We start from the raw sequence: 19981 nt of genomic DNA on the forward strand, positions 1-19981 counted from the left end.
CGCTCGCTAATCCTTGGCACACACCAAAGCATGTGTCAAATGAGGTAGACTTTGTAATTCAAAGCTAATCTGTCTTCAGCATTCTGCTTGCTCCTCTTGCTTGGCAGTAATTTTTCTTCGGCAGCACTCTTTGGAGAGAAACCCAAGAATGGTATTTTTGTAGCAGGCTGCCATTGAGAAAGGCATGGTATTCCAGCAATGAGGAAGCTTTGCATTTTAGAAGAGTGTTTGCCAAGGATTTCCATCATATGTACTTTCAGAGGTCACTTGAACCAAGCAAGCACAGAGATATAAATTCCATTGTTTCATTTTCCCCCATGATGGGTATGCACAAATATGTACTCTGGCATAGTGCAAAACTCCCTCTTGAGGTAGCAGAGTTCCATGTTATCATGGACTTTAAATTCAGTGTCAGATCAAGCTTGTATTGCTTTTGCAGGTTAACTTGACTTTAATACTTTTTTCCTCCTACAAATTGATACCAACAAACAAATGTAGTTCTTCTTTGATCTGTTTCACACATTTCAAAGAGATAAAATTATTTCTCCCTGTGACTTAGGAAATATTTTTCTATGAGCAGTTTCAAGATGGATCAGAATTCTTTGTCTTTTGGTATAAAGAAAGGGGAATTTAAGAGTGTTTAACAGTTGAAATATATCACGTGACCATGAAAGTTCATTTGTTGTTGTTGTTGTCCAGAAAATACCACAAAGGAACAATTAGATTTATCAAATTTGTATCGATTATTTTGTGTTGTCATACTATTCAAATGAGATTTGTCGAGTTGAAGATTCTGTAATATTTTAAGTCCAAGCAGAAAAAGAAGTGATTTGACAGTCCTAACTTGATTTTAAGTGGAATTAAACATGTAATGCTAATGGTTGATTCCTAGAAGTGAAAATCTATTGTGGAGTAAAATTTCACAAGCCCATGACAGAAACACAAAGACCAGAAAACATGAAAACAATTTCATGCACTTTGCATGTGACTGTGTATGAAAAACTCGACCCCTCCCTCCTCTCCAGATGAGGATTACACAGCAGGCTGCCAAACTCATTGAGTCATTACTTTCAGCTCAGCCACATCATTTGCTAGTGGTGCAAACAGGGTAGAAATTGTAGAGCATATTTTTTTGGTTTTTTGTTTTTTGTTTCAAAGGCGGAAGTGTAAATGATAAGAACATATCATCTCCCTTCTAATGCAAGACTGGAAATTGGATGTTAGCACAAAGTATGAACTCCATGATACCTATATGTAGTTCATGTGTGACAGGATTCAGTTGCTTTTGATATACCGTGATAGGCTAAAAACAAAAAACAAACAAACAAATAAACAAACACAGTCAAGCTCTAACTTTGTATAGCTCTTCAGGTAGCTAAAATACCTATCTGCAGTGCATCTAATGGAACATGAAGGGGAAAAAAGTATTTTCTAATATTTTGCACATCCGCTTACAGCTGGAAGAGAGAGAGAAAAGAAGAATTGTTACCTCTTCTGTTCTACCTACCCATGTTTAAATAGGAATGTAAAAAGCAAGCGTAACAACATAACTTTACATGGTTAGGAGAATGCAAACATATTACCAGCCAACCTTCATCCCTCTGTTCCCAAGAGAAAGTCTGGCTAGAGCTAATATAAATTGTCCAGATAACCTTATTAGGAGAGATGATGTATTTCTGTGGTAAGAAACAATGAGTTTTATTATTATTATTATTATTTACTGTAATGCCATTATGAAATATGGATGCAAGTCAAATCCTTCCTCCTTTCATTTTTAGGAGAGACCAGTCAGATGTGAAATCAATTTCCAAATATTATGAGCACCATATTGTTTTACAGAGTGTACACCTGGGGTTTTCTATCTGTGGGGTAATGATGCGGCAGTAAATTGCAGAAGTCTCATTACGTTTGGTCCAGTGATGTACGATGCCTGTATACTCGTAGTAGGCCACGGAGTGGCTCTGGCGTCCAGCTCTAATTATTGATGGTAGCGTGGCAACAACACAGCCGTCCAAGTTGCATGATTCATGTGCCATTACTTACCCTTTAATGGGTGTATCTCTAATCCAGCTCGGTGTCATGCTGAAATCCAATATCCCAATCAATAGGTAGACCATGCTTGTAAATGGTGGATTTATGCGGCATTATTACCTCGTAAGTACGAAGGGAGGGGGTTGGGGGTGGTGACTTTTGATGACCAGCAAAAGTTCAAAACAGAAAATCTGTGTCAAATTATCCAGCAATTTATTCAGCAAGATATTATGTTATTAATGATTTATATCTTTCTATTAGTTTTTCTATTAGCTTGCTCTTATTTCATTATGACATTTCTCAGAAATGCAAAATATGCTAGCATGCATCATCCTTTCATAAACTGATTTGTGTTTGATGTCATGCACTTTTTAAGTACTGAGCATGTATTTTGTTCAAGAAACTTGAGTGCTGAAGTAAAATAGATGTTTTACATAGTTAGAAAGGGAAATGAAATCAGTTCCTAAGCATTTGGATCCATACATAACCCTTAATGCTTTGTAGAGGCATCTGATGCATTGAGTTAATGATGTCCTCTAAGATGGAGTTGTAGGGTCAACCATTTGTTGTTGGTTGTTCATATGTAGCATTTGATTGCATTTTTTTTTTTAATTCATGAATAAGCCTAAAGCTGAAGAATGCCAAAATTTGTCATTGTGACGGCTAGCACATCATCTGTATATTACAGTAGATGACATCAGCAAATACTGAAATGCAATTCCAAAGAGTGCAATCCATGTCAAAAAAACATGAATAAATGATTTATTACAGCACTGTAATGCAGAAGGCTACTTTACCTTTAATATCTCCGTGATTTGATTGTTTGACAACTTGACTCGCTTTCGTACAGACATCAGCTGTGATAGTACATACACTACGATGTAGAAATCAATTAAAATGCGCTATGGAAGTCATTTCATGCTTTGAAGACTCCATTTGCATGACATTTTTATGATTGCAATTTGTCACAGCTTGCTGTCTGTATTTTGAGAATTGAGTAAATTGAGTAAAATGTACCATTGTTGGAAATGTTTTTATCATTAGTAGCAGTGGTAATGATGTAATGTACTTCTAGGGTGACTGGTTTGACTTTTTTCTTTGAAGTCGGGGATTAATGTCATTTGCAATGAAATGAATCATGCAGTATGATTGCTCGTCACCGTAAGTGGTGTTGTTGTTTGTTTGTTTTTTACATGATTTCTGTAGCAATTATCTCTAAGGGATTTGTCTACTCTCTGGTAGTACATGAAATGTGAGGGAGATGTTGGTGGCTATACCTTCTCTTCAACAGCGTGGTTGTGTGGTTGACCTGCTTCAAAGGGAGTTAAGTGGATGAACTGTGGGTGTGGGTGTGATTCCAGAATTTTCTGAGCTCCACAACATGGTATAAAGTGCAAAATGGATATGGTTACATATTTTTGTATTGTGTGATGTATTAATCATGATTGTTGTAACCATTAGAAGATTGATTATCTACATCCTTTATTGTTTGTGTGCATCTCTGCAGGTTAATGGGAAGGATCTGTCCAAAGCCACACACGAGGAAGCCGTAGAGGCCTTCAAGAATGCCCAGGAACCCATCATCGTCCAGGTGATGAGGCGGTCGCCGGGCAGTGCCAAGAACGGCGGCACCTCTCTGCCCAGCCAAGGTGCGGGGGACCCTTCCCTGACCAAGGAGCGGACAGTGTGTAGTGTGGGCACACAGACAGAGATCCAGAGTGAGGACCTCCTATGGAAAGTCCTCCAGCGCTGCTCCCTGCCTCCCAGCGAGAGCAACGGGGATGACACGCTTGAAGGGTAAGGTTCGGACTTGGTCTTGTATGAGAAGTAAGATGGAGGATGGTCATCTTGCTAAATCTACTTTCATTTTGCGTTCAGTAGCACCTATCTTCATTTCCAAGTCAGCTCAGAGGCTAGTAGCTACAGTCAACCCTGCCTAAGTCGAATCTATTTGGACGGAAGAAATAGCTTTGACTTAGAGAAAATTCGACTTAACAAGGGATCGAAATCATTAAATTATAAATAGAAGAGGATTTGAAAAGACCTTCAACTTAGGTGATTATTCAACTAATGCGAGTTGGACTTACGGCAAGGTTGACTGTATGGAAAAATGTAGTGGGAGAGAATTTGCATGTCTTAAACCTCTTTACCTCCTCAAGTATAATACATGTATGATGGGTGTGTAAGACCCCGTTTACAGTGCGGGGCCGGGCTCGGCCGCGGCTCGGCCGCGGCCGAGTCCGGCCTCAATTGCGCGGCCGAGCCTCGCAATTTTGTCCGTTTACACTGCTGGGCTCGGCCGCGCTTTTGATTCAAACCTTTCAATATTTTGTCGTAGTGGCGCTCTGCTTGTAAACAAACGCAATTTGGTATTGTCTGGTTTTCAGACCCTTTGCCAAATGAATTCCGTGGCGACGAAGTCGCCGTTCGGGCAAAGGCCTTTGCCGAAGGAAAAAAAAATCCTTTGCGGGACAAAACCACCTTAAACTATACTAGTTTTCGACGTTGAGGGGGTTAATATCCTGAATAGCGAAAGATACAGGCAGAGGGTTTGGAAGCCAGACTAAAATTGGCCGCGCAATTGGCCGCGCATTTGGCCCAGTTTGCGTTTACACCAAGAAGAGGCAGGGCTCGGCCGCGGCTTGGCCGCGGCCGAGACCACCTCCAGAGCGAGGCCAAATGCGAGGCCAATTTTGGCCTCGCATTTGGCCTTTTGCGCGTTTACACTGAAGCGGGGCTGGGCTCGGCCGCGGCCGAGCCTCGCACTGTAAACGGGGTCTAACCTACCCACCCTTGAGTAGTTTATCTTACATCCCCTGCACCTGTTTTGGTTTTCTCGTGGCATGCATTGTAACTCCGTTCACTTTGTGACATTCTAAATTCGCCCATATTCTGTTTACAATTAAAAGATACTGTAGCTGTGGTAATGCATTTGAAAGAAAATGGTAGAAGAGGAACGTCGATTGCCCAAATGAGATCATGGAAGCTGGATTTTGATGTTAGATGGTTTGCCAAATGCCCCATTACTCTCCATTTCCAAGTAATTTCAGGCTTTTATTAGTGTCTCAAAAAATATGAAAAAAAAAAGTGTGTGTGTGTTTTTTTTTTTTACAAGATGCCCTTGACCATACAAGTGTTATAAATCTTGGTAGAATGTTATCATACAATCATGAAGACTGGTAAGAATGGTAGTTGTTGTGTATTTACATTGACCAGTAATTCATCATGTTCACATTTGTTTTCACTGGCAAGTAATTGCAAGCATTCAAAAAAAAAAATCATGTATTGCTTCAATAAAACTTGAATACACAAATAGCTACATTCTACATCCTGAGTATTGTCGCCCCATCAGTGTGTTTCAACCAATCAAGGATCCACCTGTCTATCTTCCATGTCTCTCCAGGCTGTGTGAGTTGGATCCAGAAGACCCTCTGTCAGTGCTGGACTCTAATCTCCTTCACAAGCTGGAGTCCCTAGAGGAGAACCTGGACCTGCCTATCCTGGACACAGAGGACTGTCTAGACCGAGCCTATGAGATGGAGTATGAAGTGAGTATCCCTGCAAAGCCTGGACATCACTGCCAGGAAGAAAAAAAGGGTTAAAGGAGAAATTGTCTTTCATCCGTCATAATAAACAAACAAAATGTGTATCCGCTCAAAACAATGCATACTGCAGTCATTCACAGTCAGAAAGGGGGCTGCATGACAGACACTATACTGTAAAACAAAACACGTACCTAACATTCTTCATGGTCAGTACAAGAACACTTCTTTATGGACAAGATGAAACTGTGCAAAAGTGAAAGGAATAAGTGAGGGCTGACAATATGAGGAGCAATTTACAGGCTTCAATCTACATAAATTGGTGGACATGACTCTGATTCTGCCCAGATAAGGCTCCCCCCCCCCCCTTCCTTGGGTCATAATTCAATATCCTGGTAGTAAAGTAGGGCAACTCATCTTCAAATGGACTATGGTTGTAATTACTCCTCTATGGCCAGCTCCAAATGGATACTCAGCCCCAGATTATTGCTTCAACCTGTCTAGACTAAGTGCTGCACCATTTAAACAATCAATACACCATTTTACAGCACACCAGAGTGTCAGGATAAGCATACCAAATGGACATATGGTATTTTTGGACGCCTAGATTATTCAGGAAGATGTCCAGCCAACTTGGGCAGTGTTAACGTTTTATTTTCGCTGATTGTTGTCAAGGAGATCAGCCTATTTACTGAGGAAGACTTCTTTTCTCACAGGCGAAGGGAAGTATATCCAAATACTTCATTTGTCATTTATAGTCATAAATCAATATCACTACATCGTTTTCTAAGTACAATCTAATATGTTACAATGATATGCCATACAGCCCATTTCAGTGAGATATATTATTCATCCTATTGTCATTAGTATCAAATTAATTTCAACTTGTCAATTAGATACTGTGAGTTTTATCTTGTTAAAACAACATTTATATTTCACACCACATTATTTGCAAAGTTCTAGGATGACAATCATTTATGTTTTTTCATTCTCCATATAGAATTTCATTGAAAAACAACAATTGTCAGTGGGAAGCTGAAGGGCACAGTTTATCTATCTTGATTTGATCTAAAAAGTAAAAGAAATTCAGTAAAATTTTGGAGACCTATGAGGTAATGATGATGTCACCTCATTTCATATTCAGATTTGCTTGTGACAACAGTCACTGATTTGTAAAAACAGGTCAGACTTTGTTTCAAAAAGATTCTTCTTTTAGGTTTAAGTTTGCATGAACTTTCTGCTATTCTGTTTAAGAGCTATAATATTTATCAAAGTCAGTTTGAGCTAGGTTTCATTTCCTTTGTTTTTAAAGTGCAGTATCTCAGAACATAGATAATGCAACAACAAAATGCAACATAGATAGTGCAACAAGTTTGGTTTGAAATTATGTGTACGTATGTTCAATTCATTAATTACCTCTACTTGTCATCTTGCAGTCAACCACTGTGTACTCAAAATCATCTGTAATTTTCTTATAGTACATTTGTGGAAGAAACATGAAAGATGAATTGAATTGAATTGAATTGAATGCCTGTGGGAGGAAAGTGGTCTGTAACATGACAAGAATTAACCAGCAGAAACCTTGTCCAGAATGCACACCTTTGTAGACTGACAGGAATCAATTTGAGCAGATGAAAAGAAAGTCAAGGAGTACAAATGTAAGGGGGGGAGGAGATGAAATGTAGAGGAGAGGTGTGTTTTTTTTTTAGAAGGGGCAGAATGAAGCTGAAGGGGAGACTACCACTTCTCTAAACTTAATACTGCGATTGCTGCTGATGTGATATATTACATCTCAATCACTCCCACTTTCACGTTTGAATCATCATAAGACATTGATCCCTGGAATGTCAAAGACAGTCTATCCATAGATTTGTGGAAGATCATTAAAATTGTCAATGGTATTAAGTCAAAGGCTTCAGAGCTCTGATTGCTTGTGTCGTCTATCCACTTTCAGAGTGATATCCTTCAGTCCCTTGTTAGGGCTTTGCTCTACAGGATTGACTCCTTTGAGATGATTATTTACACAAGCGATATTACATAGGATATTACATAGAATCTTCAAATTGTACAAAAATCATAAATCTACTTTGAACCATTTCATTTACAATTGTATCAGGGAAGATCAGAAATGGAAAATATAGCCTTAAAATCATGTCGAGAAGATATGATTGTACCACCTTAATTCAGCCTTTGATAACGTGACACTTGGTTCTGTGGATCATTATCATTTATCAACATATCCTGTAAAATTCTTCCCGTCTGCAGGATATTGTGTTAAAGAGAACCAATGCAGAAGACAAGCTAGGCCTGACCCTTTGCTACGGCTCTGAGGAAGACTCTGGAATCTTCATCAGTGAGGTGAGTTTATTCACTCGACGTTTGGCGGCTGTGACGTGCAGAGAAGATTTCACTCTTCAGGCAAAGAACCTATCAGGCGGGGTGAAATGTATTTATCAGACTTCCAATCAGAGTGGTTGTTTGTTGTTGTTGTTTTTTAATTGGGGGAGAGAAATAGGTAGGAAGAGTAATAGAGAAATAGACTGTCTGTGTGTATGTATGTGTGTGTATGTGTGTGTGTGTGTGTGTTATGAAAGTTATCATATCGAAATATATTCATTTTAGTGTATCATTATGCCATATATTTAGTTAGTCTAAATTTTCCCCAAATCGGAACTTCCTGACAATTTATTTGTGATTGTGGAGACAGTACTGAAGCGAGAAATGTATGCGTGCACGTCACATTCGTGTCGAGGATCAGAGTTAATATTTTCGTGTATTTTTAAATTCACGAATAGTACCCAACTTGCGAAATTTGCAAAAATAAAAATGTCGCAAAATATTGGACGTATAGAGTAGTTTCCCTATGCTGTATATGCATTACTCCTAGCCAGATTTAATTCCATACAAACCCAATGAATGACTGGAAAGTTGAAAAACACCCCTAAGGTCTTTCTTTTAGACACAATGAAGCTCAAATTGGTGGAATAATTCAATTTCAGCCGTTATGACTATATGTACCACAAATTTTTACACCAAACATATACCCTCATTCATTTTAAGATGACATAATGTTCATCTTCTTCTGTATCATGTGTCACTTAACTGGTGTACGGTTATTTGAGTGGACATGAACAGTAATTACATATTTTCTTTTTGCACTATATGAATTTTATAAGAATTGGATGAATACATATACTTGTGTGCAGCATCAAACATATGAGTGTTAACATTCATAAAACATTGACAAGAACAAATGGCAAACTACGTAGTATTGTAAAATTTTAAGCTGCTTTTCCAGCAGTCATGACACAGCTTGTTATGATACAAAAAAAAAGTGTGTACAATTTCTCCAGTGACTGCTTGAGATGCTGAACTACCGCAAAGGAGAGGGATAGAAAAGTACAAGAGGATGTAGCCTCAGCACTCTTGACTTGCCTCCCCTGTTTAATTAGGGTGGGGAAAGGCAAAGGTGTCAAGTTAATCAAACAAAATGCAATCTTTCCTGATTAGTATTCCAGTCAAAGAGACTCAGAGTGCTTTTTTGGATGTGCTCATTTGTACAGAATACTCTCCACACAACCCTTGCCATTTTCTCCCATCAACACAGTGTCACCATCCAGTCACCTTTGGCCGTGTTCAGGCTATGCGCTGTAGTGCAATGGAAAGAGATGTGTGTTTTGTACAGAGAGCGATGATGCTATATGTCATGAATGGTATAAATGTTAACATATCGTGGCACCAGTGATGAAGCTAATTGGTGTCATTCAAGGATGATTCACATTTTAATCTGTAGACCACCTGTTCTGCACCTAATACGTCCTTGATGTATGGCTTGTGTCTTCTGTAAGATATCAGGACACTACAAGAGTGAGCATTATCAAAGCAAGTAGAACATGCTGCATATATACTGTATACACTATATATTGAGCGAGTCTTAATTTTTCACGAATTGGGTCTTTGCGACAATTTCGCAAGTGGCTGAATTTGCGATTGTGGAGTATAGTGCTGAATGGAAAAATGTATCCACGCACATCAAAATCATGTCGGGATCGGAGTCGATATTTTTGTGTGTTTCTAAAATTGCAAATAGCACCCGACTCCCAAAATTTGCAAAAATCAGAACCTCACAAAATATTTGGCGTATACAATAATCACCTTTAGTAAATGACTTCATAAACAATTTTTGTGCCATGCTCCATTCATTTAGTTCCTTTATCTTGTATTCATTCTGGTTATTCTTTCATTTGTAAAGTATTATTATTATTATTGTAATCTCATTATTTTCATCTTCTTGAAATAACATAGTCATTAATGAGGTGCTACTTTTCCTGTATACAGAAATTATGAGTCTAGAGTAAAAGTGTTAATTTCCATATGTTTGTTATCAGAAAAGCATATTCTTAAATTAGCTTAAATATCAAAGCAGTAGGGAGAAATATGGAAAGTCAACTTTTTATAATTAAAGACCATGGAGTGATCTTTCAGTAGCATTTTGATTAGAAAGAGAAAAGTATTTATGCTCTTCTAACTTGTTTGGCATGGAATTGAATACTGCAAGATAGTCACGATATTAGTTAACATTACATTGTGTTATCTCCTGTTCCCTTACTGAGCTGGTAAATGGCAGCTACTGTGATATGTGTTTGCTCACATTCAGAAAGTATTTCATATTCAAATGATTATTATATGGTGTCACACGCATTACGATACATGAAACTCACAAATTTTATTCATTTACACAACTGTATTGCCATGCTATGCCTTGATTAGAGCCCACAGAGCATGCTAGAAAGAGGGGTCTGATGGTAGCATCATGTGTTTTACTCCTTCAGGGAGAATCATTCTCCACTGGAATGAATAAAAGATGGCTGCCAATCCCCTCTAGTCGTCCCCTCATCCATCCTGGTCATGCACTTTCTTTGTCTGCTCTTCTTTCTCTGGCTCTACCCCTATTACAATATCTCTACTTTTCCTACAAGGAAGCTATCAAGCTGATGATAAATAACATTCATTTCACATCAAGGGTAGTAGCTGTTGGTAAATAACATTTATATATAGCCAAGGGTAGTAAACATTGCTCCAAAAAGAGTCTACTACCAAAGTAAACTTGTAGCAGCACTATGATAGAGCTCTCCTAGTAAATAGATATTGCACATCATTCTCATCACACCAAAACTGTAATAAAACTGTGTGTGTCATTTCTTGCTGCTAGTGTGGGAAATGTCTTTCAGCATTAAAAGAAAATCAAAGAGAGTTTAAAGGGGAAGTTATTTCTAAGTAACTAATCTGCAAGTTGTAACTGGTAATATTGATGTGTTGTTTTAGGGAGCTTTGTTTTGGAGAAAATTATGTCATACATCATATGTGTTCTTTTCTTCGTAGATACCGAGTAACTAACATTGCTACCTAGCTTACCTTATTTTTTCCAAATCAGTTGTGACATTGCATAAGTAATTACTGAGGGACCTTTTTTAAAAGACCAGTGTTAGCCTTGATGTATCCATATGGGAGATATTTTTATAGCACATTTTTTCTACCTCATAAGTATGAAATATGCCCTCACATTTGCTTCCTTTGCACAACCTACCTACAGATGTACTGCTGTGTGGAGAGTCATTGTGAAATCAACAGCAAAATTCAAAGGAGTTTGTGTTCCTGAAGATGCAACGAGATCAGTTTCATTGACTGTCTAGGGGTTCTGAAGAGAATCGTCAAATACAAAACATACAAGCAAACAAAAACAGGCAAACAATGCATCTGATGTTTGCGGATTAATAAGCAAGAATGGATAAATGGGACAGAGAAGTAGAGACAGGAAGATCGTTGTGGAGTTGCTGGGTCAGGGAGGAAGTAAGAACACCTGTTAGATGGTGTGGGCCAAGATAGAGGGGCAGCTTATTGCAATCGCACTCTTTGAGATGATGTGAATTATTGATTGATTCAAGTCTTGACCAGGGAAATAAAAAGTGATATAATGAGGGAATCAGTACACTCCTCCTTTAAGGGGTATTGATGTGAGCAAGAAAGAACATTGTTTAGAAGGAAACTAGTTTGATTAAAAGCAAAATGTGAAGTGTGGGGGTGGCAAAGTCTGTAAGTGTTTACGTGTAACTATGTTCCATGTGTAAAAGTTGACTTTTATGCCTTGGTTGAAATTACCCTAAAGGAACAGAGAGATTTCCATCATTCCAAGACTTGGAAAAAGAGAGTTAGGGATTTCTAATGACTACAGTTTTTAAAAGAGCTGTGATATCAGTTGTAGTTATGTGTAGTATTGTCTTAGCAACCACATCTCAAAGTTAGATAAAGAAGGTGATAATATACATCACGACTTTCCTTTTGGTTTACGCTATATGAAACATGATGATGATAATAATTCATTCAAATGTACACCCCCCCCCCCCAACACACACACACACACACACACACACACACACTATTCGAGTAAACTGTCAGTGTGAGGTTACAATTCTGCAATATGTTGATGTTGAAATGTAGGGTTTTTTTAATCATGAAAATGGAAATTTAGTGACACTTTGTGCAGGTCAGGGAAAAATTGTGAGGGGATCATTATTACCTCCTTCCAGTTTACATAGCATTCAACAACTTTGTTATGCTCTACAATTTATATGGAACTTCTACTGTTTTGCGCTTGCTTTGTATCATTCTGTTTAAGACAGTCACCTTCTAAGACTGGTTGTCAGTTCAGCACAAAACCAGGTAAAACTGTAGGCCCTACATTAGTGTAGGTTCCACTTGCCAGTAGCCACTAGTTTGGTAAGCTCTGTTTTACCAACTCCATGAACTCCATCTCTAGAGGGCAGCATACCATCACTGAGCTGACAATTTAACATCTGTGATCAATTGAATGTGTGTTCAATTGTTAAGTGTGAATTTTCTGTCTTATTTGTGTAGTTGACCAGTACAATGTAGGCCTACTGTCTTTTGATCTTCATCTTATTATTGGAGATATCTTTTGAAATTAAAGGTCCTGTTTACCTTTGGGAGTAGTGATTTAAAAAATTGTTCAGGATATCACATTTGATGCATACAGTGTATGTGTAGGTCTGTTGTATCACAAAACATCCTACCATAATACATTTTTTGCCATGTAGCCTAAAATATGAGGAGATATCAGCGTTTTTCTCAATAAACTGTAGCCTAAAATATGAGGAGATATCAGCATTTTTCTCAATAAACTGTAATTGTAGATGGTTTAGCCTGGAAACATTTTGATTATCACTATTGTTCACATTTTGTGTATTTAACAACACTTACCATCGATTATACTAATTCCAATTTTTACAGTGCTTGTTTCTATTCCAAACTCACATTTTAGAACTATTTTACAGCACTAATGCTTTGTCTTTTATTTCATCGGCAAATGGTGAATTATGCCTTTCAGCCAAAAGGACATAATTGTATTTTGAATTTGCACACAAATCATCTTCAAATTCATTTCATTCATCAGTGCCTTTTGAGTTACTGTATTGACATATGTTGTTTTAAGTTTGGTTTCAATACTGCCTGGATCTGGATCTCTTCCTATTCCAGATTTCTGCTTCTTCATCTCTTTTCTGTAATATCCTTCTTTTTTTTTCAATTGAACTTCTCCCTCTGGCTTTGAGGTATGAATGTTGTCTTTCTCCAGAATGCATAGGAGTATCTTGTACAATTATCTGATGATAGATTGACTGTGAAGAAAGATTGACCATTGAATGAAAATTAGTTCCAGTGAAGAATTGTCAGGTACGCTGATTATCTTTAGCATCAGGAAGTCCATTTTTGGGTCACAGAATTGTGAGCCTCTGAAATTTACCTGTTTTTCATGAAGAACCAATCTGTAATTAAACTGCGTTGAGTGCTTATCGTTATCACACTTGTTTTCAAAGCCAGCTAAACCCCTTGCTGATTGCAGAGGTAAGTATTGTATCTAATATTGCTAACAGGTGAAAGGAGTGTAGACGGGTGAATTTGGTCTCACCAGACTTGTATTGCTTTCTCTATTTACACAGCCTGTGTACTCCAATAAGGCCATGATTGATGTGTGGCCCTGTTTGGAGGTGGTGAACTTTCTGTGTCGGGTTAATTTTGTGCACACACCCATGTGCAATAAGTCCCAATGAACTTTTTACAGGAGCAGCAAACACAAATGGATTAAATATGTTTTGAAGTTTTCCAGACAAGAGGTAAAATGATGATTAGAGAGCAAAGACTTAAAAAGATAATTATATTTTATTGATCAGGATACATGTGAGGATGGACATGTAATTAGTTTTGTGATTTTTACTCCTTTTCATGCTTTTCCTCATACAATTAATTTAAATAAATGCTCTTGGGAAAGGGAATTTAAATCTAATTTCAGAGAATTCAGAGAATTTCAAGAAAGTAAGAAAGATGGTGGAATGATTTCATATCAGCAGTAGATCAAGTGATGCCCAATTTCAGGGGGATGAGGGGGTGGACTAAACTATTCAAATGTATCAAGACAAAGCATATTAAATCCAATGAGATTTTCTCCAGCTCTCTGTGGTTTTTATACACAGTCTCAACTATTTCCTTCCTTTGAGAACGTGTAACTCTAATTTTATTCATCTAAATTAAAATTGGAGCACCAAATAATTGTTTTCCTATAAAAGCATAGCTATCTGCACAAATACTTGCCACTATAAATAGATCTTTCTTCCTTTTCTCTTTCAAAAGTCATGATTTGTGTCAGGTTTGATGTAAAATAGTCATTAAAGAGGGAATTACCAGTAGAAAATTAGGGAGATTGTGTGAAGGTTGAAGTGTGAGACCATACTCGTGAATCTCACAGTTCAGATGTAACTAAAGTACTGGATGAAATTTGGTCAAAATTCAAAATTTTCATCTTTGACATGTTGATTGAGAAAGCTCTTTGAACTGATTATCAATGATAAAGGTTCAAGAAAAGAGTACTAGTATCTCACACTGTACACTGTTAATAGAAGAAGACCAAGTGTTTGCTACGATTTCACATTTTCAGTATGATTGTAGGTTTGTTTTACTGGTGACAGATGTTTGACTGGTCACATCATGGACTAGATATTCATATTCATTTATTCTGATTTGATAGCTTTAAAAAAATACAACAGAAAGAAATGTAAAAAAAACACACATTCTGAGACCATTCTCTATAGGGAATGTGTTATTCATTAATATTCCATAGACACATTAACATTTTTATGTGCCATTTAGCCATAAACTGTAAGATTGTTAGCCTTCTGCATTCAGTGAGCTGAGCGTTGTTTCCATACGTCCCCAGCGTGGCTATATGGCAAACACCATCTGCCTCAGCTACATCAAAGATGCTAATTTATTGAACTGGGAGGGTAATTTCATTTTATCCGCAACATTGGAAGTGCAAGCAATTATGCGTAGAAAAAGATTTTTTTCTGTTTTTGGTGAAAGGAGTGCGAAATAGGAGGGAAAAGGGTGAAAAAGACTCAGAGTTGCCAGGTGAGGTGTATTGCAGCATGGGCCAATGTGGCTGTAATGCAATCAAGCGCATTTCAACTTGTCACCTGAAGCCCATTACAGACGGGTATTCGAGGAAACGGGCGGCTGTGATTGGTGGGAAGATGGAGGCCAACGTGCTGACCTGTTTGATGATTGAATTATTCACAGATGACCACCTTACTGGGCCACTGCTCTTGTTCAGCAAAACTCAGGATGGATGTTTTTCTCTCTTTTTTTTCAGAATAATGGTAAACATTGGAATGAACAATTCCTTCATGATAGTAGTGTCTTTGCAAATTAATACAAGTCAACAATCTAGCATTTAGAATGCTCTATATATGCCATCATTCATTTGCTTATATCCTTTCTGTTTTGCTCATTGCTTTCTCTGTGAGGAGATATTTAATATGGTAGATAAAAATGGGACTTCTCACATTCTAGTCTTTGATGGGAAATTGCCTTGTGTCTACCTATACACTTAGAATTGACAAGCCCAAATCTAATGTGTGCACCAAGGGTATGAATTTGCTTATTTTAAAGATGTGCTTGTTGTTTGCTAGTTTTTCATCAATGCAATGTAAAACTAGAAACATTCGCCACATGAAACTTTTGTGAACTGGATTGGATTGGATTGAATTCTGGTTTAAGTGTGGTTTAGACCAGGCATTCAAATACAATGTCCAACTTTCACTCTTAGAACTTTGATCTAAGACAGACTCTATGTGAGGTTCAATTTCTATGCCAATACAGACCATGAGGGTGACACAGCGATGTTTTGATTAGGGCCTACTATAAAAGTGGAAATTTTCGCGGTGTTGAAATTTTCGCGCATTTTGCACAACCAGAAACTAGCACAAAAATAAAAGCACGCGAATATTTTGCCTGCCATATGTTCCAGTAGTTGAGGTCTTGATTCCGCGGAATTAAAAACATGCGAAATTCTTCTTACCTGGCTGAGCGCGAAAAATTAGTTGCATGAAAATATCCTCTTTTACAGTATGTGCCTTCCAACTTGCAGTACATAATGTACAGTATGTTTACATAAGCTTAAATTTGGAAATAAAACAAGTTTCTGAAATGTATATCAAGCAAGTAATGTTATTAGACACACACACAAACACACCCACAAATCTTGTTAAGTCTTGAATTAATAAAGTGGCACACAGTTTCAGATTGCATTTAATTTCAAGAACTTGACTTGCAACGCAGATAGTGTGTCCAACTTATCCTGATTTTCAAAGAACTGACTGGAGTCATGATCTACATCACGTTTAGGCAGACACCTTGTGTGATCCACGTGCATTTGATGTGCAAAATTTGAATGCTATTAAAATCCGTTCCTACCACAGTATGTTTTAAATTCCAGAGTCTTATTACGAATAACTTTCACACAGATAGCCTGCAGCAGTTAAAAAGGGGAATGCTCAGTTGGAACATGACTGCAAGCAATGAATAAAAGATCCCCAGTATTTAAGCAAAAAAAATAAATATGACTTGTGAAATATGTTATCTACTTGGATTTGTTCCTGGCAGATTTCCATACTCGTTTGCAGATAATTATCTGACGCGTAATGAGAGTGCTTTGCAGAGCAAATGCCAATCTCTCAAATTGCTGTCATCCAAGCCAACACATTGCAAGGAACTCCATTCCCAACCCATCAATCCACAGAGCTTTAGTCAATCTGTCACGGACACCGAAACATGACAACAAGACCTAGTCACACTCACGTCAAAGTACCTACAGAGGCCAATTCTTCTTTATGTTCCAGCGTCTGTTTTTGTTTTTGTTTCCCTTCATAGTGTAGAAATGGAAAGGATGGATGTAAGGGGAGAAAAAAAAGATGTAACCAATACCAGGAGCAGTGGAAGTTTGCTTCCACTGTTCACCACTTGATTCCTAATTGGTCCCCGCGCGAGAGATACGTGGCCGTTTGCTTCATAATTGTTTTCGGGCCTGCGTGTGCAAAGAGGATGCCAGGGAAATCCTCTAGAGACTTCTGGCTTAACAAGCAGTCTCTTTTTCCAGATCAATATCTCTCAAATGCAGATCTGTCGTGGCATGAATTACTGTCTCTGGCTATACACATGGCATGTCTGACAAAAAGTTTTTTCCACCCATTTCTTTTTTCTTTTTCTTTTTTTATTGTGCTGATGAGAGAGAAGGCCAATGTGACAGTAAACTTGGGCCACGAAAGGTGGCAGTAAAGATGAATAAAGCCACATCAAGGTGATATTTGGGTTACATGAGAAGCTGTTTAGATCTATCCACAGATACAATGAAAGCTGTTATCAATTGGAAAGGTTACTGGAAGTATAATGTTAAGGTTTTCTGTCTGTCTGTTTGTCTGTCTACCCACTCATCCCACTCAGATCTACAGTGACAACTGATTTTATTTTATCTCTTTAATAGTGGCATATCAATTCTTGAAAAGTAAATAGAAGGAAGAATAAAGCTGTCTTTGGTGAAGACACTTATAGCACCATTTTTTTTTGTTTTTACTCAGTTTTTGTGTGGTCTCTATTTTTGACGTTGAGTCACATGGAACCCAGGAAATATAAGTCATATAATGCCAGCATTCAGGAAGTATCAAACTCAGATGAACAGCTCATGCAAGTCGGGGAAAAACTGTGTCAAACTTGCCCAGGTGTTTCTAAGATTTTACTTGTTTTGAATTTTCATCCATTTGGAGAAGGAAAGGAGCATTACTTTAGGCCCTGTCTCCAGTTACACAGTGTGTGTGTGTGTGTGTGTGTGTGTGTGTGTGTGTGTGTGTGTGTGTGTGAAAGAGAGACTGTCACCCCCCCCCCCCCCCCCCGTTCCTGCTAAAAAATGTGAACAGTTTGAAGGAATGAAAGTTGAAACGATCCAGTCTAGGGATCAACTGAAAAACAACTACTTGCTCCGAGCCAAAAAGACATCTAGGAAATTGCATCTGCAAAGGCTGGGAGGCGAATGATAAAGCAGCAAACTTGAAACAAGAGAGTAAATGCGGGAGAGCGGGGACTGTCCGGGGTGAAGCATCAGACATGTGTTTGGAGATGGGCGACCATCGGAATGTCTCCATTTATTGCCTCTCCAATCTATCTTTTTGAATCAATCACAAGCTTGTGACGAGGTCAGAGTGGTAAATTTGCCCCAGGTATCTAGCACACCTAGTCTCAGACAGAATGTATAATTAGTGGGGGGCTGCAATGCCACAGAAAAATAAATACGAGGACAAGAAAATACAAGAGACTTATTTGCCATCACATTCTCCTTACTCTCTCTCACTTACTTTCCTCTCTCTTCTTTTGCCTCAATATATATATATATATTTTTTTATTCCTCGGTATGCTTCAAAACCTTTTTTAGTTCAATCCATGGGTTTTATGGTGAGAATGGAATAATTTTGCTACTGAGCTTTTTGCAATAGGCATTTCAAAATGCTTTTGAGGCAAGAAATACCAGGCATCAGGAGAGATCATTTTTTTTCTCTCTCTCTTCTTTTTTAAATTGAGCCAAAATGGAGAGAAAGAGAGAGGGAGAATCAGGAAAGCTCCAATAAGAAAAAAAAATAGCATAATATACAGGTTCCAGCCCAATTGGCTGCAAGCAATGGATTCCTGGACTGTCAATAACATTTCTGGCCAATTTGACGGGATGCAACACAGGGCGGGCCTTGTCTGCCGGAGACTCCCTCCCACATTAGCCCATGGGGTAGGGGTGGGGTGGGGTTGGGGGGGGGGAGGGGGAGAGGGGGTCTCCCTGAGACCTTCTCCTGAGGACATGGCGACATCAAGTGGTAATGCCAAAGTGCATTAGGCACTGGGACCCTTGTCCAAATCAGTTTCTCTTCTAGAAGAAAGGAGATGAAAGAAAATTTACATGAGGCAAGGGGGGAAAAGTACATGTGACTTCATCTTTACCAGTAAACATGCATGGTAGAGTGCACAAGATCTCTTGACTTGTGAGTGCACAAGACTGTTTGTGCATTGTTTGTCCTTCTTTCTGTCTCAGCACCCCATTGGGTATTTTGATTCACATGATTTCAACAAAAAAAAAAGAAAAAGGAAAAATGGATTTTTGTGACATCAGCACACGAGATGTAAATTTGCTGATTAGACTTGTGACAAAAGTCGTCAACGTCAAAGGTCACTGAACTTTGGCTGAAAATGACATTTTGCAGCCATATTATCTTCAGCTAGTAATGTTCAGAAGTAAGCATTTGTTTCGCCTGAAAGAAATCATGATGTTCAGGAATTATATTGTCTAAACTTTTGTGTCTTGATCCATGGCTAATTTTGTTTTCATATCCTAAGTTGTGCAAACTCAAAAGATGTCTTATTCCTGTCAAGCAGGAAAAACACAGAGAACATTATTCAAATATTATTCCAAATGAATATGGAACTGAAGGTTGAAATGTCATTTTAGTTTTTGTTGTCAAAATAAAAATAACTGTAAACGCCATATATTTACCAAGTCTAATTTTTTGTCAATCAGGACTTCCCAACAATTTCGTGAGTGGTTAAATTCGCGATTGTGTAGCACAGTTTTGAACAGAGAAATACATGTATGCATGCACATTACATTCATGTTGGTAACAGAGTTAGTATTTTCGTGTGATTTCAAATTCGCGAATAGCATTCGACTCGCAAAATTCGTGAAAAATAGAAACCTCTCAAAATATTCGCTGTATACACTATATTGTGCAATTTTATGTCATTATGTCACTGTTATGATCAATATTTGTTTTTGTTTTGTTTTTTGCTCTTCTCCCAGATTGATCCAAATAGCATAGCAGAAGAAGACGGGAGGTTAAAAGAAGGAGATCAGATCCTGCAGGTAAATTGTGCTTAAATCACCAGAGTTTCAGCTCTTCTGTTTGTTTATTTGTTTGTTTGTTTTATTCATTTCAATACGGTTTTAAAAAAAACCCACTATCAGTGGT

At 38.0% G+C, this 19981-nt stretch overlaps 1 protein-coding gene across 1 annotated transcript in view; it reads left to right on the forward strand.

The window, feature by feature from the left end:
• LOC140240443 (E3 ubiquitin-protein ligase PDZRN3-like) overlaps positions 1–19981 on the forward strand; it is a 203042-nt gene that overhangs the window by 158568 nt on the left and 24493 nt on the right. Inside the window, exons 4-7 of the mRNA XM_072320216.1 lie at positions 3539–3828; positions 5435–5579; positions 7839–7931; positions 19813–19875. Coding sequence (XP_072176317.1) covers positions 3539–3828; positions 5435–5579; positions 7839–7931; positions 19813–19875 — 591 coding nt within the window. The remainder of the gene's footprint in view (positions 1–3538; positions 3829–5434; positions 5580–7838; positions 7932–19812; positions 19876–19981) is intronic.

This window comes from Diadema setosum, chromosome 2 (genome assembly GCF_964275005.1).
Source record: "Diadema setosum chromosome 2, eeDiaSeto1, whole genome shotgun sequence".
In the NCBI taxonomy this organism is placed as follows: domain Eukaryota; kingdom Metazoa; phylum Echinodermata; class Echinoidea; order Diadematoida; family Diadematidae; genus Diadema; species Diadema setosum.